This window comes from Pectinophora gossypiella, chromosome 18 (genome assembly GCF_024362695.1).
Source record: "Pectinophora gossypiella chromosome 18, ilPecGoss1.1, whole genome shotgun sequence".
In the NCBI taxonomy this organism is placed as follows: domain Eukaryota; kingdom Metazoa; phylum Arthropoda; class Insecta; order Lepidoptera; family Gelechiidae; genus Pectinophora; species Pectinophora gossypiella.
Window position 1 is genome coordinate 840,932 of NC_065421.1, and position 27,185 is coordinate 868,116.

The window sequence follows — 27,185 nt, forward strand, 5'->3', positions numbered from 1 at the left end:
ATAATTACTTCTTGTTTCAATATTTGTACACGCTTCGCTGACTTTCGCCCAACCGACCCATAGTCACACCGAGTTACCCACACGTTTTCGCCCTTTAAAAAAAAAACATACATACATAAACTTACGCCTATTTCCCACCGGGGTAAAAAAAAAATTACGATTTCAATGGCTCTATTTTCAGCAATGATTTTACACTAGGTGTTACTTAACGGGAACACAGCGTTTTGATGAGTTACACTGTCTTTTAACAGTGTTACTAATGGGTATTTTTTTTACAAATGGGTAACAGTGTTACACAAAATGGTGCGACTCAACGGGACTAATCGGTTCTCGCTTGTGTAGCCGAGGTAACCCAGTTGATAGAACGCTTGATTCTCACTGTTAGGTCGCAGGTTTTAATCCCAGCACGGGCCTAAACCAATGCTTTTCGATTTTGTCTTCGAATTCATGTTTTGATTATAAATTATCAGGTGCTCAACGGAAGGAAAACATCGTGAGGAAACCCACATTCCGGAGAAATGCGTTTATAATTGACCTAACCTGTATTGGGCTGGTTTTTCCTTCGAGGGTTGGAAGGATAGACAGGCAGTCGCTTCTCTAAAAAACCGGACCTGTCAAATATTCAGGTTAGGTAAGCGGACCCCGTGGAAACGGGATAACGCTAGGGAGATGATGACTCGCTTCACTGGCATATGAATATTACTTTGGCTATTATTGCCTAGCTTCTCTATGATGTATCGCATATTCATATTCACATTCGCGAATATACAGGGTGGCCCAGAAGTTCAGGTTTTAAATGAAAAATTAGATAGAGGGGCTCATTAGCTACCAGAAACACCCCCATGTATGTTCAGCAATTATTTACGGTTTAGGAGATATGACCCATTTTGTACCTTTTTCTAGATTTTCTACCTTACTTCAGAAATAATCATTTTGTCGCTATCCCTTTCTTAATAATTATTTTATTTTACTTCAAAACTATGCCTAAGGCTGTGTACCGCTCAATCAAAGATAAATCAAAGTCAAATCAAGTATAAAAAAAAAGTTATCAGAAGGCAAAGTGAGAATTCGACCAAAATTGTTACAGTTGTTTAAACTTCGCCGAAGAATAATAAACACATGAGATTGTCATGGACCCTGAAAGTATTTCCAAAAACTGCTCCATTTAATAGGCTTTTAGAAACATCCAAAAAAAGTACCCTTAATAAGGGCATAAAACTAAGTAATTAGCCCTCAAAGATTGCAAGACAGACAGATTTGAAGGAAAATTTGACATTCTCATACAATGTAGCTGCTTCTTTCTAACGTTGTTAAAGGTGCATGGGGGTGTTTCTGGTAGCTAATGAGCCCCTCTATCTAATTTTTCATTTTGAACCTGAACTTCTGGGCCACCCTGTATAATCGCATATTTCTGGAAGTTCGTATTTGCATTCGCAAAAATTGTGCGAATATTTTGCGGATATAAACTTTACAAAAACAGTGCCTTTTTTTGAACGTAAACATGAAAAAAAAGGATATTTTTAAAATGTTTACGACCAACGTCAAGTTTCCACTTTGGAACTTTGATAATAATGGAATAGATATTTATTTGTTTTGATATTATATTTAAATAAAATAAGTTAAATATAAGTACAAAAGTATTTTCGACATGGGTCAAACAAAAATACTCCCTTTGATCACGTCCATTTAGGTGTACAAATCACAGAACATTCTCCGTCATTCTAGACCGTTCTAGAAGTTTCTAGAAGCCAGTGACTCTTCTGACGGCCTCTTCCTCGTCGTGGGGCGACATCTGTTGGTGCGAGTGGAACTCCATGGTGAAGCTGGCGAGCCCGGAAGAAAGCGAGCGTAATGTTGACGAGTAGCCCAGTAGTTCTGATAATGGGGCTAGGCAGTCTATCACCTAGGAGAGGAAATAGAGGTTGTAATGAGTTTATGAGCAGTGTATGAGCGTTGGGCTCACGACCTGGACTTCCCAGGATCTTCTATCGTGTGGGTTGTGAGGTAGAATACCAACCTCACCAACCCTGGTGTCAGGGTTATAATTGAGCCGCCAAAGGCCCCTGACATGGCTCATGTAACGATTACTCACTTACATCAGTAAATAGTAACCGGGACCAACGGCTTAACGTGCCCTCCGAAGCACGGATAATCTTACTTTTGGACAATCAGGTGATCAGCCTGTAATGTCTTAACCAAACTAGCGATCACAAAGTGATTTTTGTGATATCATCGGGAGCCCCCACTAGTTTCGTTAGGACATTACAGGCTGATCACCTGATTGTCCGAAAGTAAGATGATCCGTGATTCGGAAGGCACGTTAAGGTGTTGGTAAAGGTTATTTCTTACTGATGACGTAAGTAAGTAGTCGTTACATGAGTCGTGTCAGGGGCCTTTGGCGGTTCAATAATAACCCTGACACTAGGGTTGATGGGGTTGGCAATCCACCTCAAAACCCATTTAAGACTAATATAAACCATGCGGCAAATTAAGACCCAGAGGGGAAGGTAAGTCTAGCTACGAATTGGTGCTGGGCGGAGAGTTACCGCTCTTTACGAATTTGTATTGGGCTGCTTTTCCTTCGGGTTGGAAGGTCAGACAGGCAGTCGCTTCTGTAAAACACCGGACCTGTCAAATCTACAGGTTAGGTAAGCGGACCCTGTGAGAAATGTGGTATGGGTAAGTTACGAAATTAGTTAAGAGATCTAGGCCTGCAGGTTTTGAATGTAGTTCACCTTGTTATGTATGTTTAAGTTTTGTACGTCGTGTTGTGTTGTTGTTGCGTTGTGATGTTGTTGTCTTCGTGCCAAATCATTCGTGTCATTTTATTACTTTCGAGTACCTTCCTTTCGAGTGACCAGTTTGATAATCATTAAAGAGTCTTTATCTTTTAAAGAGTCTCTAAACTTGTTCTATGGAATGTATTGAAATAAAAATGTATTAGATGTCCTATAGAACAAATAACACTAAAAAGTCTCATTTTGTCCGATGACGTAATGTTCTATGGAACAAATGGGACCTACCCAGAGCTGTCACATTGAATGTAGTTCACCTTGTTGTGGTGTCGTATGGTGATGTGCTGCACGAGCGCGCGGCGCCGGCCCAGGTCGGCTAGCACCCGCGCCGAGTGGGACTCCGGCGACACCACCTGCACCGACATCACTGGCTCCAGGAGCACCGACTCTGCTTGCTCGAACACCTAAGGAGTATGCTATAGGGTTAAAACCCATCGCACTTCCCTATGCTTCCATCCTTGTCTGTTACTCAGATTCATTTGCAATCCGTCATTTGCTAGACCGAGAGAGAACGACCTATGCCGCGTGATTTTTTGAACCAATTCATCTAAACAAGCAATATTGCAATTTGACATTTGCGCATATAAAAGTAAGTGCGCAATGCTAACAGAGGGGTTAAAGGGCACATCGAAGCAATTCATCTAAGAAAGCAATATTGCTATTTGACAGTTGTTTGCATTGCGCACTTAAATTTCCATGCGCAAATGTCAAATTGAAATATTGCTTTCTTAAATTAATTGCTACGATGTGGCCATTTTAACCCCTCAGATGTCAAATAAGTTGCTTTTAAGATAAGATAAGATAAGATTATTTATTTGCCATAAATGCAGTGTGACAGATGTTACAAAAAAATTTTTCAGATGAAATGCATTGATGTGGCGTTTTTGAAGATTATATGTTATAAAGACTGATGCATAACAATAGCTCACGGCTACGTCCCGATTGGTGTAGTCACCGATTTAGGTAGTAGGAATACTAATACGATTTGGAAATCACTGTTTACTTTCAAGGGGTTTTAGAAGTAAATTTGGCAAGATTAAATTTAAACAACCCGGTAGACTCAGACACAGACTAGTAAGAGAAAAAACATGGCGTCTCCGGAAAAGGTGGTAAGTAGTGCCAACCAAACAAACATTTAATCAAGTACGCGGGCGCTCTGATTGGCCGTCCGCTGCGTGTTCATAGATGTGCTTTATAAAAAGTAAAGGTGCCACACCGAGCTGAAACCTACACAAAAAATTACGTGAAATAAAAGGTGTGGATAAAATATCCTTACCTTCCTGAGGCACTGCACGACTGTCGCCGCGATGACCGAGTCGGAGGTGCCGCGCCCGACCTCGAACCAGTGCAGGGTCACTTGTACGTCTAACATCTGGGAAGAAACAAATAAATAGTTATAATTACGTTGTCTTTGTGTTGTGATGTTGTTGTGTTGTGTTGTTGTTGTCGTGTTGTGTTGTTGTTGTCGTGTTGTGTTGTTGTTGCGTTGTTGTTTATTTATTTATTTATTCACAAAGTGGTATTATAATATTTACATAACAATAGTCTCGCCAAACTGCAGAGGCAGTTTGTTGGCAAGCCTGCACTCGTTACCTTAGTTTAATTATAATACCTACCTTTAAATAAGACACATACACTTACATTGTGATGTTGCGTCGTTACGACTGACAGAGACGGATGGAAGAGGAATACATGTTGTTCCGACCACACTTAGAGTGGGATAAGGCAGGAGGGTGATGATACATTACGTGGTGACCAACAAGCTGATTGGACCCGGGGTCGATTTCTGGGGCCCAGATCTGGGTGTTTCGCCACCAATACTCAGTCCTATAGACGAGAGGAGACGAGTTCTCCCCATCAATCCAGGACGCATTAGGCATTTCAGTGGTGCCGACTCGTGCACACCGAATTTTAACCTGCACCTCATGCATTTGTCACTTTCTTATCCGTCGAAAATGAAAGGGACGGATAATCGCTTAGCTGAGAATGTATGAGGCTAGAATGGTCGCCCCGCACCAATTCGTATCGGGTGCCGACCTCACCCCCTTTGGTAAATTGTAATAATAATTGCGACATTTTGCCACGTTTCTCTTTGACGTCACAGGTTGCTTTTTCATGCAAATTCCATGGTAATTTCGTATTTTGACGTTTAGTAAAAAGTAACTGTATTGACTAGTTGGAAAGTACTCTATTCGATTTTTGTATTGGACGTTTGTGATCTTGTAAACCCGATTACTCTAGCCATAGAGGCGGCCAATCAGCTCGCGACACCAAACACTTCAGAACCCCGATACCGACCCCGCTGGCGTGGACGAAAATTTCCCTCATTCAGCGCTTATCGCTATCGACCCACTAGAGTCGATTAACCCTTTCAAATATTCTTCCTCTCAGACGACGCCACGAGCCGAGGTTCGCGCCCAACTGGGCACCCTCAGGCCTGTTGTGTTAACGTTGTACCGGGTGAGAGCCTTCAGCGCTCCCCAGTTGTCCGGCCAAGTAGTTACAGTACAATAAGTCAAAGAAAATGTAATCTTGTGGGATCGTTTTACAGTGTTATATGTGGTGTCTGATGTAAGTTGTCGTAGAAGATTTGTATGATGGTTTCTCACCGGGCACCCGAGTTTGGGTCCGTGCAGCAGCGCGGTGGCGACGCCCTGCTTGATGGTGGCCAGGCAGCGGGGGTGCAGGTGGGCCAGGTTGGCTGCACTCTCCGGAGACTTGTCTAGTCTATGAAATATAATTATAAAATATAAGTCAAATTCAATTAAAAAAATATTTATTCAGTAGGTAACATAGTTAACTTTGAATCGTCAGTTTTTACATAACGAACGTCTCATCCGCCTAAAACTACTGCAGCTTCTCACAACCTGTATAGCCGGGGAAAAGAAGCTGCAAGAAAAAATTAGGCGCAGGGCCCTTCTTTAAAAAAAAATAGATTGTAATAACTTTATTCCCAAAACAGTGAAGGTTACAAAAGCATTTACATAAATTAAGGTTAACAATTTGTGACGAGTAGCTAACACTGCCCAGGGAAATGGGACTGACTCAGCATATTGTCGCTAAGGGTATGGTACGAGTACCCACTCTCACCAACACTGATATTCTGCCAGTACACAAATTACGCTTATTAATTAGTAATAAATGAATTGAACGTTGCTTTTTTATGTGGCCTTTTTAACCCCCCCCCCCCCCCCTTTCCCCCCCAGGTCCAATAAGGCAGATTGAACTCACTTGAGCACTTTGTGCGCGGCGACGCCCCTTTCAGTGAGGGCAGAGAGCGTCAGTTTGATCATCTGTCGCGCGCTGCCGATCTTGCGGTCCACGGCCATGCTGTGCCGGCCGCGCCCCACCAGGCTCTCCCTGTACGCTATCTGCAGCGGCCCCAGCTCTACCTCTATCTTGTACTCCCGGATAATGCGCTCTTTTATTATTTCCAAGTGGAGTTCGCCCATTCCTGAAAAGAAACTATTTAGAGAAATAAAGAAAGAAAGAAACGTTTATTATAAAGGGACACCACAGTAACAAATACAAAACAAATATATAATTTAAAACACGGAGTAACACACAACTTACAATCAAACAAAACACATAATAAAAACAACATACACGAGAAATACAAATAATTGAGTGTATGGACTGGTCAACGATGGTGGTGGTGTCCTTTATAAAAGGGCCTCACTCAGCATAAGCCGCGGCGCGAGCCACGACGCTGGTATTTATTGTATCTTGTATGTATGGTTCATTAGGGTGTGTAATTTTTGACACAAAAACAGATGTACTAAGCCTTTCGGTCCAAAAGGTCTACTTCCCAAAAGGACCACTGTCCCAAATCGCTTTCGGTCCAAAAGGGTACTAAGATTTTAAAAAAACTTAATTTCTCTACTTATATATAATTTCGTTTAACATAACGATCAAATAGCATAATGCTTTTTTGACATAATTTAATTTGACCTTATTTTCTAAGTGTCATTAGATCATAATGTTAAACGAAATTATATATAATGAAATTAGGTTTTGTAAACATCTTTTGACACCCGATTCAAAGTGTAACTATGTTGTTTTAGGTTTACGCGGTTATCGTGGTTAGGTCGCGGTTTCGGGAGTCTCATATCTCTGATTTAAACGCGGTAAGGACCCGTTATTATGTGTTTTAATTATTGTAACTGTGTTACCTACCGAACAAAGATAGTTCTGAATTTGAAAACTCACCATCCAGAACAATCTGGTCGCTCTCCTAGTTTGTAGATACCCTCAACCAAGCAAGCTTCAACCCTCAAGCTGGGGTCTTTTCTCAGAAGCTTCATCACCGCAGTATCACATTTCACAACAAGATATTATAACTCACCGGCCAGCACAATTTGACCGCTCTCCTCGTCAGTAGACACCCTCAAGCTGGGGTCTTCTCTCTGCAGCTCCGCTAGCGCAGTCTCCAGCGCCGGCTGGTACGCCGCGCTCGGAGGCTCAATGGAACACAGGAATACCGGGTCGGGGATGGTTGTACCTGGAGAAGGGGCATGTCTAGTAATAGAGGTAACTCTTAGAAACCTACAGACGGTGCATCGATCATCTGCAAAAGATGATGTAATGCACATCATTGACTCGTATAGTCCGCGCCAGCCCCAACAGTATCCTGAGCATGATTGTAAGCTGGACTGTCCGTAAATGACTCATTGTCGCATGAGTCACTTGTACGAGCATTAATATGTGTATACACTTTGGTGCCATGTCACATTAACTTTTTTGACAAATTGAACTGTAAGTCTAACTGCAATGACAAATATGTTAGTGCGACAGAGTCCTAAAGTCGGTACATTATATTGCTCATGACTGTACAGGAACAGTAAATAGATGTGTGTTATTATGTATTTGTGTGTACTAGGGAATACAATCCCGATATCTCGTCAAATTTTTCGGGATCAATCCCAAAGCATAACATGACGAGATCCCATTCGAGATTGACGGGATTGAGCGAATCTCCTTGAGTTATACTTTTTGTTTTGATTATGCTGATTTCCAAAGAAAACTTAATTATTTGGTTAGTAATATTGAAGAACGGCTTTTGTTTTCTTTCAAAAATTATTTTGTTTTAATTAACCTCACTATCACAAATAGTTTTCAGCCCAATAGAGGGTAGGTTACATACCTCGGTATCGATATTTACAATCGTGCGGGATCTCGAACTTGCGATCTCGAGTTGGGATTGCATTCCCTAGTGTGTACCGTGTGTGTGTGTAGTGTGTGTGTAACATTAGTAAGTAAGAAATCATTATTACTAACATCCTGGGTCCAAGTTATCCGAAATAAAAAGATTATTATTATAATATTTATAGTATTATTGTTTGTTGTTGGTCGAAGCGGTGGACATAAATGGCGTCGCGCGAAAACTACAAACTTACCAATTCCCAATAGAACACTAGCTAACTCTTCAGATGTTGGTTCAGCTTCCAAGTTCTGCAGCCGTAGCCGGGCGCTGGGCAGCATCAGCTGCTCCACTTGTTGAGGATCCTTGAGGAGTGTTGCCAGCTGGGTCTTGGCGCGGGAGGCGGCTGCTTGCGTTGACGTCACCAGGTCGCCCGTCATCGTCGTCTGGCAAGTGCTAGGATGGGTTATTTTGTTGAAGTGTTTTGATCAGATTATTACATACATACATAAACTCACGCCTATTTCCCACCGGGGTAAGCAGAGACTATAGAATTCCATTTGCTTCGATCCTGACACACTTCTCTTGCTTCCTCCACATTCATCAATCGCTTCATACACGCACGTCGGTTCAGACTAGATCGTATTGAACCTTTTCTAAGGACATCATCAGATTATTGATTTAGCTATTTACTTATTTATCCAAGAAGAGCTTAAGTCGTGGTAGCCCAGTTGGGAGAACGCTTGCCTCTCACCTTGAGGTCGCAAGTTCGAATCCAGCACAGGCCTAAACTAATGATTGTCGAATTTGTTTTCGAATTCATGTTTGGATCAGAAATGACTATCACATGCTCGTCTTCGTGAGGAACCCCACATTCCCGAGAAATGCATTTTTTTTAAATTTTTTATTCTATTTCTCTTTTGTTTTGTATTTTGTTTTTTTCCTGTTTGTGCAATAAAGTATTTGTTATGTTATGTTATGTTTCGGAGATATGTGACCTAACCTGTATTGAGCTGGTTTTCCCTTCGCGAGTTGGAAGGTCAGACACAGTCTCTTCTGTAAAAAGCCGGACCTGTCAAATCGTCAGGTTAGGTAAGCGGACCCTGTGAGGTAGGGGACAATGCTAGGGAGATGATGATGACCCAAGAAGAGTTAACATGGAACAAATTAAAGAGAAGACGAACGTCGTGTCTTATATGGAAGTGAAAGAATTCCATTCCAGTGATAGACAAAAAAGGAGAATGCTGTGCCGAGAAGATCGTGACTCTTGAATTAATGATGACGACACTGAGGGCCCATTTATCAAACAACTTATTTACTCGAATTCCTTCCAAAATCGAAAAAAAGTCAAAACGTAACATGTGGTTAACTTTTGATCATCTTAAACTAATTAAAACACAAAATAACGGGTTCTTACCGCGTTGGCACGGCACCGCGGGGTCATGGCACTTGCAACAGTGTCGAAATATCGGGAGTCTCATATCCCCATTTAAAAGCGGTAAGAACCCGTTATTATGTGTTTTAATTATGATAATAACCGCGTAAACTTAAAACATCTTAAACTAACTTCTATTTTTAGATTACATACATAAACTCACGTCTATTTCTCACTGGGGTAAGCAGAACTATGGAATTCCATTTGCTTCGATCCTGACATACTTCTCTTGCTTCCTTCGTTTCATTCTCGCACGCCGATTAAGAGTAGATCCTACTGAACCTTTTCTAAGGACATCTCCAATTCTCTCTTAAAAAAAAAATCTAAAAAAAAACAATTTTTTTTTCGTCTTTTCTGTTTCTTTTTTTTATTCTGATCTCCAATTTGGTCAATGTACGTCCTTCTAGGTCTTCATGTATCCGCCCTATCACTAACCTTCGCTTTATATACTGCTTTCGTAAAACTATTATCCTTCATCCGCTCTACGGGTCCAAATCAACTTAACTTTCCCTTCTCAATCTTAGTCACTATATCGTTTTAGATTAGCACTTTATAATTTATCTTGAAGCCAGTTAAATACCCTATTAAGTTTTTTATCCTTGTAAGTTCCAAATGTGATAAGCGCTTCGCATCGTCCTTCGTTATGCGCACTGCTAGAGAGCGGAATTCTTTGCCGCCTTCTGTATTTCCGAATGCATATAACCCGGGCGCTTTCAAGGCCAGAGTGAACAGGCACCTTCTGGGCGAGCTCGCTCCATCTTAGGCCTCGTCAATGCCTTCAAGGCAAGTCTGGGGCCAAGAGCAGACCCATCAAAGGCATTAATTCACGATTTGCGGTGTACAGGCATGAGCAATATAATGTACCCACTTTAGGACTCTGCCGCACTAACATATTTGCCATTTAGTGAGACTAACGGTTTAATTTGTCAAAAATGTTAATGTGACATGGTACCAAAGTGTATACATATTAATGCTCGTGACCGTACGAATGTATTATAGAGTTACCTTCAAAGCGCTGACGACTGCGATGTTCCCGGCTGTCACCTTCTCCACCGGCTGGTACTCGTCTGCCAGCGCCACGTACACGGCGCCTGTCTGGTAAATTATAACATAACATAGCACCACGCCCGCATTCCCTAAGGGGTAGGCGAGGTGTATAGTATATTATTATACAGGATGTTAGTGGCATCGTAACTAAAAAAAACTTTCAGGGATGATTAAGCCCATGACTCTGCGTTGATATCAATTTTTCGTCGCAAAACTATGGAACTGAAAATAATTTCCAAAGGAAATTCCACTTGATATCAACTCAGAATCGTAGTCTGAATCATCCCCTTCAGTAAATGACATTAAATTTTTAGGTATAACTATTGACAACAATTTAAATTGGAAATCACACTTGGAAAACGTATCCAAAAGAGTAAATAGTTTTGTATATGCCTTAAGGAAATTGAAAAATATTATAAATGTCAGTACAGCCAAAACAGCTTATCATGCGTATATAGAATCTATACTACGCTATGGCCTTGTTCTGTGGGGAAATGGAAATGGTGAAATGCTTCGTAGAGTTTTTATTAGCCAAAAAAAATGTATAAGAGCAATCGGTGGTATTCCATCTTATGAATCGTGTAGGCCGCTGTTTACCAGACTTGGACTTTTACCCTTACCTTGTTTATATATATTGGAAGTGTGCATATTTGTTAAAAGACACGAATACTTGTTTCGTAAAGCAAGTGATGTCAGTGGTAGAGTACAAAGAGACCCTTATAGACTTGTGTTGGATGAGGTCCCTAAGAGCGCGAAATACGGAAAAAACTGTTTGACTCTATGTGTAAAAATTTATAATCAAATACCTATTGAATGAAAATCATTAAATTTGACATCATTTAAACGGCATTTATATATCTGGTTAATTAATAAACAATTTTATAGTGTTCATGAATTATTAAGTATGCTCAATTATTAGATATTCATTTTTATTATTGTAATCTCTTGACCTCAATTCATTGTTATTATTGTGTTATCTTGATTTGTTATATTTTTACCGACTTCAAAAAAGGAGGAGGTTCTCAATTCGACCGTATATTTTTTTATATTTTGCATGCTACAATGTTTAGCTAAACATGTCATGGACCTGTATAATTTATTCCATCTCTGTATACCGTGTTTAAAGCAAATAAAGATTCTATTCTATTCTATTCTATTCAGTATTCGTTACTTAATATCAAGTGGAATTTTCCATCGCAAAAGTATAGAATTTAAAGGGACACAAAACAATCATGAATTAGACAGATTAGACTACTCTGGGCAACATCCCACTCGCGTCAGACTGGAAGGCAAGAGGGAAACCACTGCCCTATTTTTCCCCTAAAAAAGTAGGATGGAGAATGCTACGCCGACAAGAGCGTGGCTGAATTAATGATGATGATATATGAGGATGGTTGTATGGCTCACCTGCTCGCTCTGTTCCTTGGCGAGGTTGTATATCCGCTGCCCCTTGCATAGTTCCCCGGAATACAGCCTCAAGAACGTCAGTACTCCACCCTGGTCATCATGCTGCACTTTAAACGCTCGTGCTGACAAGTCCGAGCCGAAGGTTTTGTACAACCTGTGGAATACATCATAACATATAGCTGACGGCAATATACCAATTGGGTTAGTCAGAGGGACATCCATCGCGAGATGAACAAATCACATACCACTTGTTGGCAACATCAAAGTCTTAATTATAAATTTTACTGTAATATTTTTACGGCTAATAGCCGGGACCAACGGCTTAACGTGCCCTCCGAAGCACGGAATCATCTTACTTTTTCCGACAATCAGGTGATTCAAGCCTGAAAAGTCCTTACCAAACAAAGGACAGTCTCACAAAGTGATTTCGACAATGTCCCCATCGGGAATCGAACCCGGACCTCCAGATCGTGAGCCTAACGCTCTAACCACTAGACCACGGAGGCTGTTAACCCCCTCCGGTTGATTGAGGGGAGGCCTGTGCCCAGCAGTGGGACGTATATAGGCAGTTTATGTACTGTAATATATTTTTGCTATGGCAATATTACGAGACTTACACCACGGACTTTGCCGACGAGGCATGTTTTCTTCCTGATTGTGTAAATAATTTCCTAGTTTTTAATATAATACAGTCCACTTAACATCTCGAAGAGGTTTTATTTGCCGGAGCAACCATCGCCTCCAACACCACTCACCGAGTTATTTGTTAGAACAACGTGATAGCTAGTGAGCCATATAGCTGTCTATAATGGTCGAGCCAACTGTGTTAGTGAAAACAGCAGCATAAATTAATAACTCATTGAACTGGCGCTCTCCGTTTCAGAAGATTGGGACAATGATTCTGAATCGAAATCAAGTGTAATTTTCCGTTTTCCGCAAAAGTATGGAACTGAAAATAATTAAAAAAACACTAGAATTTTCATGAATTTTCTGACAGGAAATTCCACTTGATATCAACTCAGAAACATGATCTAAATCATCCCCTTCAATATCGAACCGAAGTACCGAACACTGAGGGGGTGATTCAGCTCATGCTCCATTGCACAAGTATAGAATTTCATACATTTTGTGGCGGAACCTACATTTTAACCCAGAATCATGACCTGAATCCCCCTCAGTAACCGTTACGGTGTCGCGTACATCCATAGCCATACAAGTACGTGAATGGGTGTCAGTGACACCGTGACGAATACTGAAGGGGATGATTCAGACCGTCATTCTGAGTGGAATATTCCATTGTAAATAAAATCAAATCCAATATACTTATAGCTCTTGGACCAATAAACGATACGAATGCTATCTACGTAGATGGATGTCAAACGGCTATTGGTCGAAGGCCTCGATATAATTCGCGCCGCGCTCGGCGCGGTTCTTTTTTTTTTTAATTAAGATGGGTTTGCTCTTGACTTCGTTCTTCCACAAGAAGAAGAGATCGACGATGGAACGAGCTTACCCAGAAAATGCCTATTCACCCGTGATTTAAAGGACCCCAGGTTATAAGAGTCAGGAAACACCGACGCCGGCAGCCCATTCCATTCCTTGGCAGTGCGAATTATGAAGGATGAAGCGAAGCGTTTGGTGCGGATTAGTGGTATGTCAACCAAGTAAGGATGGTAACCCGCCGTACGTCTGGATGTCCTCAGATGGAATGGACTTGGTGGAATGAGCTGATGGAGCTCCTGTGCACACGTTCCCGTGCAGAGCCTACTAAAAAAAGTAGCTCATAAAAAAAACCAAACATACCTGTTGCACTCCAAAGGCGACGGTAGATAAGAGACAACGGCATCCATTAGTGTTTGAACCCCGATATTCTTGTACGAACTTCCACACAATATGGGAAACGCCTTCATGTCTATCGTACACCTCCTGATGGCCTGATCAATTTCCTCGCTTTTCAAGTTATCTAACGACTCTTGTTGTATAATAGTGTCGGCTAAAGTGTCGTCTAGTGACGACAGAGTGTCGACCAACTGTCGGTGGTTGCTAAGAGTTTCCTCGAACCGTTTTCCGTCTCTTTCCGTCAATTTCCGTCGGGTGTAACTCTGTCCGCGGCCGTGTGTCCAAATTATTTCTTCTCGTGTAACTAGGTCGATTAGGCCTGAAAGGAAGTATAGGGAAACGATAATAGGCTACTTTCCAACTAGTCAAATCATGTACATACATACATAAACAGCCTATATACGTCCCACTGCTGGGCACAGGCCTCCCCTCAATCAACCGGAGGGTGTATGGAGCATACTCCACCACGCTGCTCCAATGCGGGTTGGTGGAGGTGTTTTTACGGCTAATAGCCGGGACCAAAGGCTTAACGTGCCCTCCGAAGCACGGAATCATCTTACTTTTTCGGACAATCAGGTGATTCAAGTCTGAAAAGTCCTTACCAAACAAAGGACAGTCTCACAAAGTGATTTCGACAATGTCCCCATCGGGAATCGAACCCGAACCTCCAGATCGTGAGCCTTACGCTCTAACCACTAGACCACGGAGGCTGTTTAGACCACGGAGGCGGATAATTTGTATGTAAAGCACACTGTGACGTGATAAAATGTCTGACTTATTATTACGTTTTTCTTCTACTTGATATTTGGATCACATTTGTTTAGAATTACGTTGTTATCTAAGTTGCTTCTCTTTATTTTATAATGAAGGAAGGATGTTGCCTGGGTATAATAAAAAGGGATGGTCATAAAGGTCACAAAGGTCACAACGATTATGTCTGTAATCCATGAAATTAGATGGTTAGATGGATGAATTTGATGATTGGTTGGTTGAATTGGATGGTTGAATTGGAATGAATTGGTTGTGGTGGTGAAATTGGGTCGTGTACAAAGTTCAAGATAAATTATAAAATTCTGATTACTAAATAAAAACAGATCTAAAACTAATGAAAAACATTTTCTTTTTTCTTTTTAACTTATTTATGAATTTTAATCAAGAAATATGTAATAATAAGTGCGATATTTTATCACGTTTTTCTATGACGTCACATTGTGCTTTTTCACACAAAATTCCATAGTAATTTCGTGTTTTGACGTTTATTAAAAAGTAACTCATTTGACTAGTTGGAAACTAGCCTATTGGATGGTGGTTGGATGGTGATGGTTGGTTGGTTGATGGTTGATTGGATGGTGGTGGTTTCGCTTTAAGCGATAAGGCCGCCATTTGCCATGTACTTAGTTAAGAGACTTTTTGTAATTATTTCTTTTTATTTTGGTTCAATATAGTGTATTTGTATTGTATTGTATTGTTAAGCGAAGGCTGCGCCATCTATATTTTTATTAGGGAACGTGGCCTGGAAAGTCACTCCTTGCTTACCAATGAGCCTGTCCTCATGCACCACAGGTAGATGCAACAACACTGGCTGCGCGTGCAGTCGGTCCTGCACGGAGCGCACACAGCGCTGCACGTCTGCGTCGCTGCGGTCCATCTTGTTCAGGTACAGCAGGCGAGGCACACGGTAGCCGGCTGCTTGCCGCCATACTGTCAGAGTTTGGGCTTCCACTCCTATACATGATAAAAAACCATCATCATCTCCCTAGCGTTATCCTGTTTTCACACGGTCTGCTTACCTAAACTGAAGATTTGCCAGGTCTGGGTTTTTACAGATACGACTGCCTGTCTGACCTTCTAATCTGCGAAAGGTCACATACCTCCGAAACACATGTCCCGGGTATGCAGGTTTGCTCACGATGTTTGTGAAGTCAAAAGAGCTGGAAGAGGCCCGTGTCAAAAGACAAATGGATGGAGAAGACAAATAATATCTTTAAACACATTTTAAATATTGAGTTTAAACACAGTTTAAATACAAACTGAATTTAAAAAAAAAAAGAAAAGAAAGGAAAACATGAAACAGTAGGACTAGGGCCCTGTGCTGGGAGGTTTTCTGGCCACATCTTTCCCTCAGCGTTACAGATTCCGATGTGGTTAGTAGTTTTACAGCTAGTTACATAATATGTAATTTAATTTCTTAACATTCAAAAAGCGCTAACTTTGTAAGCCAATTTTGAAAAATAAATATTTTTGAATTTTGAATTTTAAACTAAATATCATGTTTTTATGTTGTGTAACTAAACCCAACTCATCTGTTTATAGTCAATGAGACTGATCGCAAGATAAAAAAAAATATGTATTTTGTAAAATATTGTTTATAACTAGATTGTGTCTCTTAGGAATAACAATCCGGTGTAGTGCTGTAATGGTGTTCTTTTGTAAAGTGATGATTTGATCATCATTAAACGCTCTAAACTATGTGGCTGGAAAAAAATTTGATAAAAAAAAATCCTAGAATAAGTTCAATAAAGGATGTATCTACATCTACTTGATGGTAAAAACAAAACATAAAGACTTCCTCACCAGCAGAAGCATCCAGGACCACAACAGCCCCGTCAAGCACAGCCAGACTCTGTTCCACTTCCATTGTGAAGTCGATGTGACCGGGCGTGTCTATTAAGTTGATCTGGCTTCCGTGCCATGGGAATGATACTGCGGCCGCTATGGGGTACAATATGGTTTAATTTTTAAACTTCAAGAAATCCTTTTCTCAATTAGACATTATATTGAGACATACCATATTAAGAGGTCAATAGAAATACTAACAAAAACTTAGAATGAAAAAACATTTTTACGCTCACAGCACCTACTGTTTTTGTTTAAGTAATATGTTTTCTATATAAAAAAATATCCAGTAAAATGTAAAAAAAATAATTAATTATAGTATGGAGCAGAAACAAGCTCCTGAAAGGAGAAAAAAATGAAAAGCCTTAAAAATCATAATAACAATTGTTTTTAAATATTCTTACAAGTAATTGTAATTCCTCTCTGGCGTTCCTGCTCCATGTAGTCGGTGACTGTGTTGCCATGGTGCACTTCACCCATAGACCTTATAGTGCCTGAGTAGAACAGCATACGTTCCGTTGTCGTTGTTTTACCTGAAGAATTTAAAAAGAAATTATAGGTAAAACATAACCTCTAAAACCGGAAAATTGATGTGTTTGTTCATTAGATTATAAAGTGATATCGCGTGAATAAGCTAGGTGCAGCCTTAAGAATACTACATTACTATTGGAAAACTTATAAAATCATAAAACACGTTAAAATTGCAAAAGATACATTAAGAACAACTAACCTGCATCTATGTGAGCCAAAATGCCAATATTACGAATCTTTTCGATTTCAGTTTTGCTCTTAGCATCTGCATTATTACAATATCTACGCAGCTGACCATGTTTCACTAATTTTCTATAAAATTTCACAAAACGAAACGTCTTCATTCTTATAATACTTCACAGCTGATCGCTAGGCTGCGTTGCAGTAGGTATTTATTTGACATTTGACTTTAGTAACACAGACTAGTAAGAGATACTACGTATCAGACGAACATCTCTAGTACTAACGTTTTGTTTGATTGTTTTTTTTTTTTTTTGGTTTGGTTTTCCCCGAAGGGTAAGGCAAAGGGAACTATGCCCATACAGCCATGTCTGACGTATTTTTTTTCTTGATGATTAATGAAATGATGAAAGGTGATGATGATGAAACCTAAGCCCCCACCCTCGGAGTAGACTCCTACTCCGAACCCCAAACGAATTAACTCAAAAGTCCGCATAAACTTTTGAGTTATGAAGCGGCTTCCTGACACGAAGCGAAAATAGGCAGATACACTTTGTTTATTGAATACTCCAATATAATAACACTCGCGAATGTCTTCCGACTAACTTAATGCGATCATTAACCACAAAACACCACTTCGTATTAATTATTTAGATTATTCAATGAAGAAAGCAACTGTCCCGTTCCCGCCTCCCGCCAAAAAGACCTTTGTTTGATTGGTTTTAATGATACATGACAGTTGGTTTTTTTTTAATAATCGAATTTTACTTGGCAAAGGACTACGCGTCATGCGGCATAGTGTACAGGAGTGGGACGTTCAAAAGAAAAGGTCTTGTAACTGGAATCAGTATTATTCTACAGATTTTAATTCGACTTTGAAACAAGTAAGTACATATTTCAAAGTCCCAGATAAACGTAAAATCTGTAGAAAATAATACCGAACCCAGAAACAAGACCTAATGACCTCTTTTTTTAAGTTAGGGCTTGGTTCGTAGGGTTAAAAACATGTGAGAGATTATTCATAAAATTATTTATTTTTTAATTTTATACAATATTTTTTACGTAATGCAAGAAATGGTTTTTACATCGGAGGCACACACTTCTTTAGATTTAGACGGGATAAATCCATGCCCTTTAATATGCGATTTACACACAAAGAGATTCAAAAGTTCACTTCTTGGTGTATCTTTTAAATTAATTTCGTTTTCGAGACACTTCCGCCACTTATTGAGTCTTTTCTCGGTGCATGGAAAATGATGCAATGAAAACAGCGCCTGGTCACGAATTTTTGCAAACACAGCACTCGCGATACATTTTCGAAAGAAAATACATGCGAAAAGATTCACTGGGCTTTGTATTACAAGATAAAGTGGAGAAGATAAGCACAAATACACTTCACTCGATCACACAGTTTGTCATCTGTGTCGGCCATCTTTGACAGTACACCGGTAAAGATGGCCGATAAAGATGGCTGTCACCGCTAACCAATCACAGGCCAGCACAATTTGTCATACATCGTTAAAAAATATGGCGCCTATCGACAACATTCGTTCACTGATAGTTTCTATGGTCATGTAAATAATCAATTTTAAAATTAAAATTTCCATAAAATTCCAATCTTACAAAATTATTTTCATTTAGGTATTTTAAACCTTCATAATTTACGATTTGTAAAAAAATGCGTTATTGCATTAATGCAGTAACTTGTTGTAATTTTCTATTATATTAACCGCACGCAGATTCGTTTTGAAACCTCTTTCGATTATTGATTGTTGACAGCACAATTTTAGAATAGAATAGATTTTTTAAATCACTATTGATATTTAACAAAAAATTATTAGTTTATAACATAAAATCCGTTCCAGTCTATTGATTGCTATTTTTATAACTAAAATTTAATTACTTTCTTATTATTTTAGCTAGATTTTAGCTTATATTTCGGAAAGAATTGCCTTAAGTTTTTACACATACTTTCGCCATCCCTTTTCCTTTTGTATGTTCTCTCTCACTCTCTCTTGTACAATGGCACCTGCGTCGATTTGTTTGTGTTGAATACGTGACAAATTATTTATTGTGCTAAACAAGAACCTGATTGTAAATCCAGCTGGTTAAAGCTCCTCACGATGGGAGTACCAGCCTTCTTCCGCTGGCTCAGCCGCAAATACCCCAGCGTAATCGTCGAATGTATTGAACAGAGGGTAAGTAACATAACCTCAAACTTTGGTCTTATATCCTCCGCAAATTACAATTTAACTGAATAAAGCGTTTGAATTCTGCAGCCAACCGACGTAGATGGCGAGTTGATACACGCAGACTCTTCATTACCAAATCCAAATGGGGTGGAGTTTGATAATTTGTACCTGGACATGAATGGGATCATCCACCCGTGTACCCACCCTGAAGACAAGCCACCGCCGAAGGATGAGGACGAGATGATGGTAGCTATCTTCGAGTGCATCGACAGGCTGTTCCGCATCGTGCGCCCAAGGAAACTGCTGTACATGGCTATTGATGGAGTTGTAAGTAGAACATGCTCATACGGCCAATCACCAACATAATTTGACAGAATAAAACTAACACTATCTCTTTCTTGCGCTTATTGTAAGTGAAGGTCGGCACCAACTTAGTTTGACAGATTATAATAAAAGTTTGTGTCCAAAATTGGCACCGTAATCTTTCTTTGTTAAATTACGGTCTTCTGAAGACTAGGCAGCATGGTCTTACGATATTAGCCTGACACTAATGGGCAAAAAAATAATAATATGGTGTTTTACAGAAGCATAGATCAGTTTCTGATTTTGTGCCATTTGGCCTATATTATGCCCAGGTCTGTGGGGTTGATCCGGCGACAGTGGTGCTCATACATTAGGGCCTTTCCAACATCTTTCTTCTATTTCATATAAACTACTGATGCTTTTAATGATAAGGTTATATAACTTTGAAAACATATCTCTTCAAAATCAATATCAATCCTATGCTATAGTGATCTTGAATACAACAAACCAAACTATGTTTTCTTGCGCAATTATAGGCTCCTCGTGCAAAGATGAACCAGCAGCGCTCCCGTCGTTTCCGAGCCTCCAAGGAAACCCAGGAGAAGATTGAGGAAGTGGCTCGTATTCGCTCGGAACTGCAGGCTAAGGGAGCGTACTTGCCCCCAGAGAGGCCCAAAGAGGCCCACTTTGACTCCAACTGTATTACTCCTGGCACTCCCTTCATGGACAGACTTAGCAAGTGCTTGCATTACTATATTCATGACAGGTAAGAAGTTATTAATTTGTTTTTTAGTACTGTGTGTGGTGTGTTAGTATGTGAGTGTACGTGCCTGTGTGCGTGCGTGCTTGCGTGCATGTGTGCTTGCGTGTGTGCGTGCGTGCTTGCGTGCGTGCGTGTATGTGTGTACGTGCGTGCGTGAGTGCGTGTATGTGAATATCCGATCACTAGTTATTGGCCATTTTTCTGGTGTGCATCAATTATGCTACTTTGAACTTTTCCCAGGTTGAACAGTGACCCTGGGTGGCGTGGCATCAAGGTGATCCTGTCAGATGCCAATGTGCCCGGAGAGGGAGAACACAAGATCATGGACTACATTCGCAGGCAGAGAGGTGAAACTTTTTAATTAATTAACGGCAATCATCCATCCCTTTCCTTTTCGGCGGATAAGAAAGTCTGCAGGAATCAGGGCCAATATGTGATAAGATCTGTAAATTAATGTTATCTGGAAAATAACATATCGTCCTTGTCAATTTAAAAGGTCTTATGTGTCGCCTTCACCAATTTTTTTTTTGTCAGGATCGAATAGTATTTTGCTCCTAAAACATTCAGTACAAACTCTTATGTACGTAAATATCAATTCAAAACACAGTCATACAAAAAAATTTCAAGCGGAAGTTTTTTTTAATTTGTAATAAATTTTAAATTGGCAACGACGACATTCTATTCTAAAAAAACATGTTAATTTGTTTTTATAGCGCAACCGGACCACGACCCTAACACGCAGCACGTGTTGTGCGGCGCCGACGCAGATCTGATCATGTTAGGGCTGGCGACCCACGAGCCCAACTTCACCATTATCCGCGAGGAGTTCAAACCCAACAAGCCGCGCCCCTGCGACGTCTGTGGACAACTGGGTAAGGAGACATACCCTAGTGAGCCGATAGCGACAAGCGCTAAATGAAGGAAACCGTCGGCTACGCCGGCGGGGTCGGTATCGGGATTTTGAAGTGTTTGTTGTCTATGGCTAGGTCGACAGACCATTATGCAGTTAGTATATAGACAGGAATTTTGGAAAAAAATATATCATAAGGTTAGTGATTATTTAGAAGATATGAATGCATGGGATTAGCTGTCTGGGAATCGATATTACGCAGCCAAATTACGAATTATATTTTTAAGAACGTCTAGGGCCCTCTAGCGAAGTTTTTCATATAGCTTCTTTTCCCCAGCTGTACAGGTTGTGAGAAGCTGCATTAGTTTTTGGCAGATGAGACGTTTGTTATGCAAAAAATTACGATTCAAATTGTAATTATCTTCTATTGTGTGGGTTGTGAGCTGGATTACCAACCCAATCAACACTGGTGTCAGGGTTATTATTAAAGTGCCTCAGAATAATAATTAACATTGATACCATGACAAGCTGTAAACCTTATTTTAAACAGTATAATATTTTAACACTCACATCTTTATATATATTTGAAGTTTGCATTATGGTGAAAAAGAATTTGCATTTATTCCCAAAATATTCCAGACCCAGACACTTAAGGCCACAAACTTGTTTAGCGCTCCCCACAACAACCATGGAAATGGTAGGTTCTGGTCCATTTGCCATGGCAGTTAAAATTTACAATAAGATTCCAAAGGTACTACAGGAAGATTTAAACATAAAAAAGTTTAAAATTAACTTAAAAAAAATCCTAATTGAGAAAAGTTTTTACACACTGCAAGAGTTTTTCTTACATGACAAATAGACAGTAAGTGATGTAGTTTTTGTTGATATTAATTGTTTTTAAGATTTTCATAGTTATTTTTAGATTAAGTTTGTTTAATGTTAAGTACTTATTATTATTATTATTTTTTTTTTTTTATTTCTGTCCTAATGTAATTTCTTAATATTTTTGTTTGTTTTTGCTATACCCTCCCGGGTCCATATGTGATACTATAATATCTCTAACAACTGTTTACCATATGGTGTGCAATAAATACTTTGACTTTGACTTTGACTTTGAGTCGCCATAGGCCCCTGACATGACTCACCCTACTCCCCCACTCACTCACTCTCACTCTGATTATGTTACCTACTGAATAAAGATATTTTCGAATTTGAATTACTATGTATTTACGCCATCTGACATTTTGCGTTTCTGACATTTTGTGAATCTGTAATTTTGCGTTTTTGTCATTATGCGCCTAAACCTTTGGATTTAGTGGCGCTTTAGCGGCGTTTAGGCGCATTAGCGGGCGCCTTTCATTGATAATTTTTAACGAAGGCAGCCATGTAAAAGTAACATCGAAAATCTTTGCTTCCAGGGCACGAGATGAAGGAATGCACCGGCTCAACACCGGACGCGTCGTTGGTGCGGTCAGACCCGGCCTTCGGGAACCAGGACAACTTCATCTTCGTCCGTCTCTCGGTCCTCAGAGAGTACTTAGAAAAGGAACTCCAGATGCCCAACTTGCCGTTCCCGTACGACTTCGAACGCGCGTTGGATGACTGGGTGTTCATGTGTTTCTTCGTCGGGAATGACTTCCTGCCGCATCTACCTAGTTTGGAGATCAGGGAGGGAGCTGTTGATAGGCTGGTCAACTTGTACAAGAAGTGCGTGTATAAGACACGGGTAAGCTTTTGTGTTACATCTTCTTCTAGTACCAACCATTTCTAGTAATTCTTCTAGTAACAAGATTTTGGTTTGTTTTTCTTTTTGTTATTTGATATGTGTACTTATTGATTTCCGTGTGGTTTCTGTCCTGTGTTAAATGTAATGGACCTGTCTGTCTGTGTCTGTGGTGTCCGGAAGTAATAAATGTTTCTTTCTTTCTTTAATAAACTAATCTCAGCTGAGACTGCCCTCAAGAGCGTGCTGAAGTCCCTGTTTTAATATGAGAACTGTCACATTGACATGATCTTGAGGGCAGTCTCGAAGCTGAGATTAGTTTATTAATACCACACTAAAAGACTTGCCTTGACTCCCCCAGGGTTGGATAACAGACTCAGGCGACGTGAACCTGGACCGCGTGCAGGTGATAATGGACGAGCTGGGCCACGTGGAGGACGAGATATTCCGCCGCCGGCACCAGAACGAGCTCAACTTCAAGGCGAGAGACAAAGCCAAGAAGAAGCAGCAGGCGGTCAACTTCGCGCTGCTCGAGAAGACTTCCTTCGCGCCCACGGTGAGAGATACACGTTCCACAATTATGTTGATGCATATAGTATGCAGGGTGATAGTGACACAGTAACGAATACTGAGTGGGATGATTCAGACCATGATTCTGAGTTGATATCAAGCGGAATCGCTGTTTTTATTTATTTATTTATTTATTTAATTAGTACTGCCACATGGTTTACATTTATGCATTATACTAATTAACTCTAATTATATATATAGAGATCTGATGTAAATCACAGTTACGGCGTACCTAACTTACATAATATAATTGTCTTAATTTCTAACAAAAAGAAAAAGGAACAAAAAAGAAAACAATTAGAAAATTATATTAATATGGACCACCCATACAACAGCCATATCCCTGAATATGCCTATAAATCCAACAATTTATCTACATTCCTATCAGTTAGCTGTCATATGTGTGTAGCAATATAACACACAAACACATACACATACAGTCATGAGCAATATAATGTACCCATTTTAGGACTCTGTCGCACTAACATATTTGACATTTAGTGCGACTTACAGATCAATTTGTCAATAAAGTTAATGTGACATGGTACCAAAGTGTATACATATTAATGCTCGTGACCGTACACATAACACACACACGCTCACACACTCGCTGTTTACTAACACATATGAGACATGTTTCGTGAATTAAATAAATTATTATTATTTAATATGGCCGCCTATTGTACTTATGTTTTTATTCGTATGTTTATGTCCTTTGTATATGTCGTTGTGCAATGAAGTATTATTGATTGATTGAATTCCTGTCAGAAAATTCATGAAAATGGTGTTGATTCCTGTAGACACCATCTAATTTTATTTTAAGTTAAACCTGTCATTTTCTTATCCATCAAAAAGGAAAGGGACGGACAATCGACACGCATAAAATTTATGGAACACACGTCAAATTTTAGGCAGGATATTTTATATATTGGGCAATAACCCGACAGAATTAAGTTGACAGCGCACGTCAAACGGGTTGCATACCAGCGAGATGCCTATTTTATTCGCCAGGATTATTCAATCATTTTAAAATTAACAGTACCTAGTCAATCGTCCGTCCCTTTACTTTTTGGTGGATAAGAAGTTGACGGGTATAACTTAAAATAAAATTAGGTGTCTAGAGGAATAGGGGCCATTAAATAATTATCTACATTACAGGACATTACATTATTCTTGTACATTTAACAAATGTTAATATAATCTATAGTACCATATTTTATGGGTCATATGGCTAAACATGAGGAGCTCGGTGGCGCAGCGGTAAACGCGCTCGGTCTGCGATTGTTGACGTAAAGCAACTTTCGCAGAGGTCGGTCATAGGATGGGTGACCACAAAAAAAAAGTTTTCATCTCGAGCTCCTCCGTGCTTCGGAAGGCACGGTAAGCCGTTGGTCCCGGCTGCATTAGTAGTCGTTAATAACCACCAATCCGCACTGGGCCCGCGTGGTGGTTTAAGGCCCGATCTCCCTATTCATCCATAGGGAAGGCCCGTGCCCCAGCAGTGGGGACGTTTATGGGCTGATGATGATGATGGCTAAACATGGATATGTGTATGTGTATAGTAATTTGTTTATGTTTTGTGTTTCAGGCAATCGGGAGCACGAACACTGTGAAGAATGCGCGTCAGGAGGCTGCCAACATACGCATAGCCGGGATGCAGGCTGTAGCCGCGGTAACTACACTTTAACATAGCATACCATCACGCCTTTTTTTTTTGACGTTGGGAAATGCGTTACGCATACCACGCCGCCCGGGGGGACGACGTGGTTATGTGGGATTCCCCGGGTGTCGCCACCCGGTATACCCACTAAAACCCAACGGTGTTCCTCTTTGCCGCCGTGTGGCGGGGATACGGGAACGCAATTGCACACAACCGCGTCATACCATCACGCCTGCATCCCCGAAGGAGTAGGCAGGGGTGCGTAGCATATACGCACCCACTCTTGCTTCTTCTATCGTGTGGGTTGTGTGGTGGATTACCAACCCCACCACCCTGACGTCTGGGTAACTATTGAGCCGCCATATGAGTCATGTAACGACTATGTACTTATATCAGTAAGTAGTAACCGGGACCAACGGCTTAACGTGCATTCCAAAGCACCATCATCTTACTTTTGGACAATGAGGTGATCAGCCAGTAATGTCCTAACCAAACTAGGGATCACAAAGTGATTTTGGTGATTTGTCTCATGGAACCCCTATTATTTTCTAATAATTTTCCAGCAAGAAGAGACAGACAAACGCAACCGCAAGCGGTCGGCCGCGGCGGCGGGCCTGGACGATGATGATGATGATGATGACAAGCATGATGAGGTGCGCCTCTGGGAGGCGGGATTCAAGGAGCGCTACTACGAGAGCAAGTTTGAAGTGGCTCGCGACAATATGGAATTCAGGTACGTGGCGGAACCACGGAATGGAAGAGAGAGGTTGGAAGGGCCATATTCTCATTTATTGCATGTCACAAACATAAATTAAGGTGGAACATAGTAAAAAAATACATGTGACGATCTGCAAAAGCACGGCAATATAAAAGAGGCGACACTAGGTGCCTTATTATAATAATATTATAACATCTAAATAAATATTATTATTAAGTAATTAGATACAAAATTATACAGGGTGTTAGTGACATCGTAACGAAAACTTTGAGGGATGATTCAGACCATGATTCTGAGTCGATATCAAGAGGATTTTTCCGTCGCAAAAATCATGTATTTTTTTTTAGTTTTTTTAAATTATTTTCAATTCTATACTTTTGCGATGGAAAATTCCACTTGATATTAACTCAGAATAATCAGCTGAATCATCCCTCTCAGTATTCGTTACGATGTCACTTACACCCCATACAAGTACATACAGTAGCCATACAAGTAGGTATGGGTGTTAGTGACACCGTAACGACTATTGAGGGGGATGATTCAGACCATGATTCTGAGTTGATATCAAGTGGAATTTCCTGTCAAAAAATTCATGAATTTTTTGTGTGTTTTTTTAATTATTTTCCCTTCCATACTTTTGCGACGGAATATTCCACTTGATATCAACTCAGAATCATGGTCTGAATCATCCCTCAAAGTTTTCGTTACGATGTCACTAACACCCTGTATAATACAGTTGTTTAGTGTGTGTACCGCACCACACGTGTAAAACTTAATAACAAGATTAGAAAAAAAAGGGCCAAATTAGCGCGAAACGCGCGTCATATTAGGAACTGGAATTCTCTGCCGTCTTCTGTATTTCCGAATGCATATAACCCGGGTGCTTTCAAGGCCAGAGTGAACAGGCACCTTCTGGGCGAGCTCGCTCCATCTTGGGCCTCGTCAATGCCTTCAAGGCAAGTCTGGGGCCAAGAGCAAACCCATCAAAGGTAAAAAAAATAAAATATACTAATAAAATAAATAAATAAATTATATTTTTATTTACCCTGGGGGCCACATAATGGATCCCCAGGAGGTCATATAGCTTCCTCCCAAAAAGACGCTCGATCTAATCGAACGGATCGGTCTAGATGAGGAATTTTTAATATTAGGGACCTGGCCACAATAGATCTGACTAGGTCGCAGTGGCCATTCGGGCTGCATTAGTTCGAGCTATCTTGAGTTACAAATAATAATAACAGTGTGAGGAGCTCGGTGGCGCAGCGGTAAACGCGCTCGGTCTGCGATTGTTGAAGTTAAGCAACTTTCGCAAAGGCCGGTCATAGGATGGGTGACCACAAAAAAAATAGTTTTCATCTCGGGCTCCTCCGTGCTTCGGAAGGCACGTTAAGCCGTTGGTCCCGGCTGCATTAGCAG

General features: G+C 40.4%; 2 protein-coding genes across 2 annotated transcripts in view; one reads left to right on the plus strand and one right to left on the minus strand.

Annotated features, from left to right (window-relative positions):
• Nucleotides 1-251: 251 nt before the first annotated feature.
• LOC126375251 (ribosome-releasing factor 2, mitochondrial) lies at nucleotides 252-17,212 on the minus strand. The gene is made up of 14 exons (XM_050022170.1): nucleotides 17,010-17,212; nucleotides 16,684-16,812; nucleotides 16,238-16,375; nucleotides 15,200-15,388; nucleotides 13,628-13,982; nucleotides 11,825-11,978; nucleotides 10,376-10,465; nucleotides 8,192-8,381; nucleotides 7,141-7,296; nucleotides 6,027-6,249; nucleotides 5,405-5,522; nucleotides 4,072-4,167; nucleotides 3,053-3,199; nucleotides 252-1,903 (listed from the first exon to the last, which is right to left on the minus strand). Exons 1-14 carry the CDS (start codon nucleotides 17,152-17,154, stop codon nucleotides 1,742-1,744), a joined length of 2,292 nt encoding a protein of 763 aa, XP_049878127.1. The 5' UTR covers nucleotides 17,155-17,212; the 3' UTR covers nucleotides 252-1,741.
• Nucleotides 17,213-18,997: 1,785 nt separating this feature from the next.
• The window catches only part of LOC126375241 (5'-3' exoribonuclease 2 homolog), a 34,842-nt gene continuing 26,654 nt past the window's right edge, over nucleotides 18,998-27,185 (plus strand). Inside the window, exons 1-9 of the mRNA XM_050022151.1 lie at nucleotides 18,998-19,188; nucleotides 19,270-19,509; nucleotides 20,022-20,251; nucleotides 20,489-20,595; nucleotides 20,962-21,120; nucleotides 22,517-22,824; nucleotides 23,183-23,377; nucleotides 24,980-25,063; nucleotides 25,615-25,784. Coding sequence (XP_049878108.1) covers nucleotides 19,114-19,188; nucleotides 19,270-19,509; nucleotides 20,022-20,251; nucleotides 20,489-20,595; nucleotides 20,962-21,120; nucleotides 22,517-22,824; nucleotides 23,183-23,377; nucleotides 24,980-25,063; nucleotides 25,615-25,784 — 1,568 coding nt within the window. The 5' untranslated portion in view covers nucleotides 18,998-19,113. The remainder of the gene's footprint in view (nucleotides 19,189-19,269; nucleotides 19,510-20,021; nucleotides 20,252-20,488; nucleotides 20,596-20,961; nucleotides 21,121-22,516; nucleotides 22,825-23,182; nucleotides 23,378-24,979; nucleotides 25,064-25,614; nucleotides 25,785-27,185) is intronic.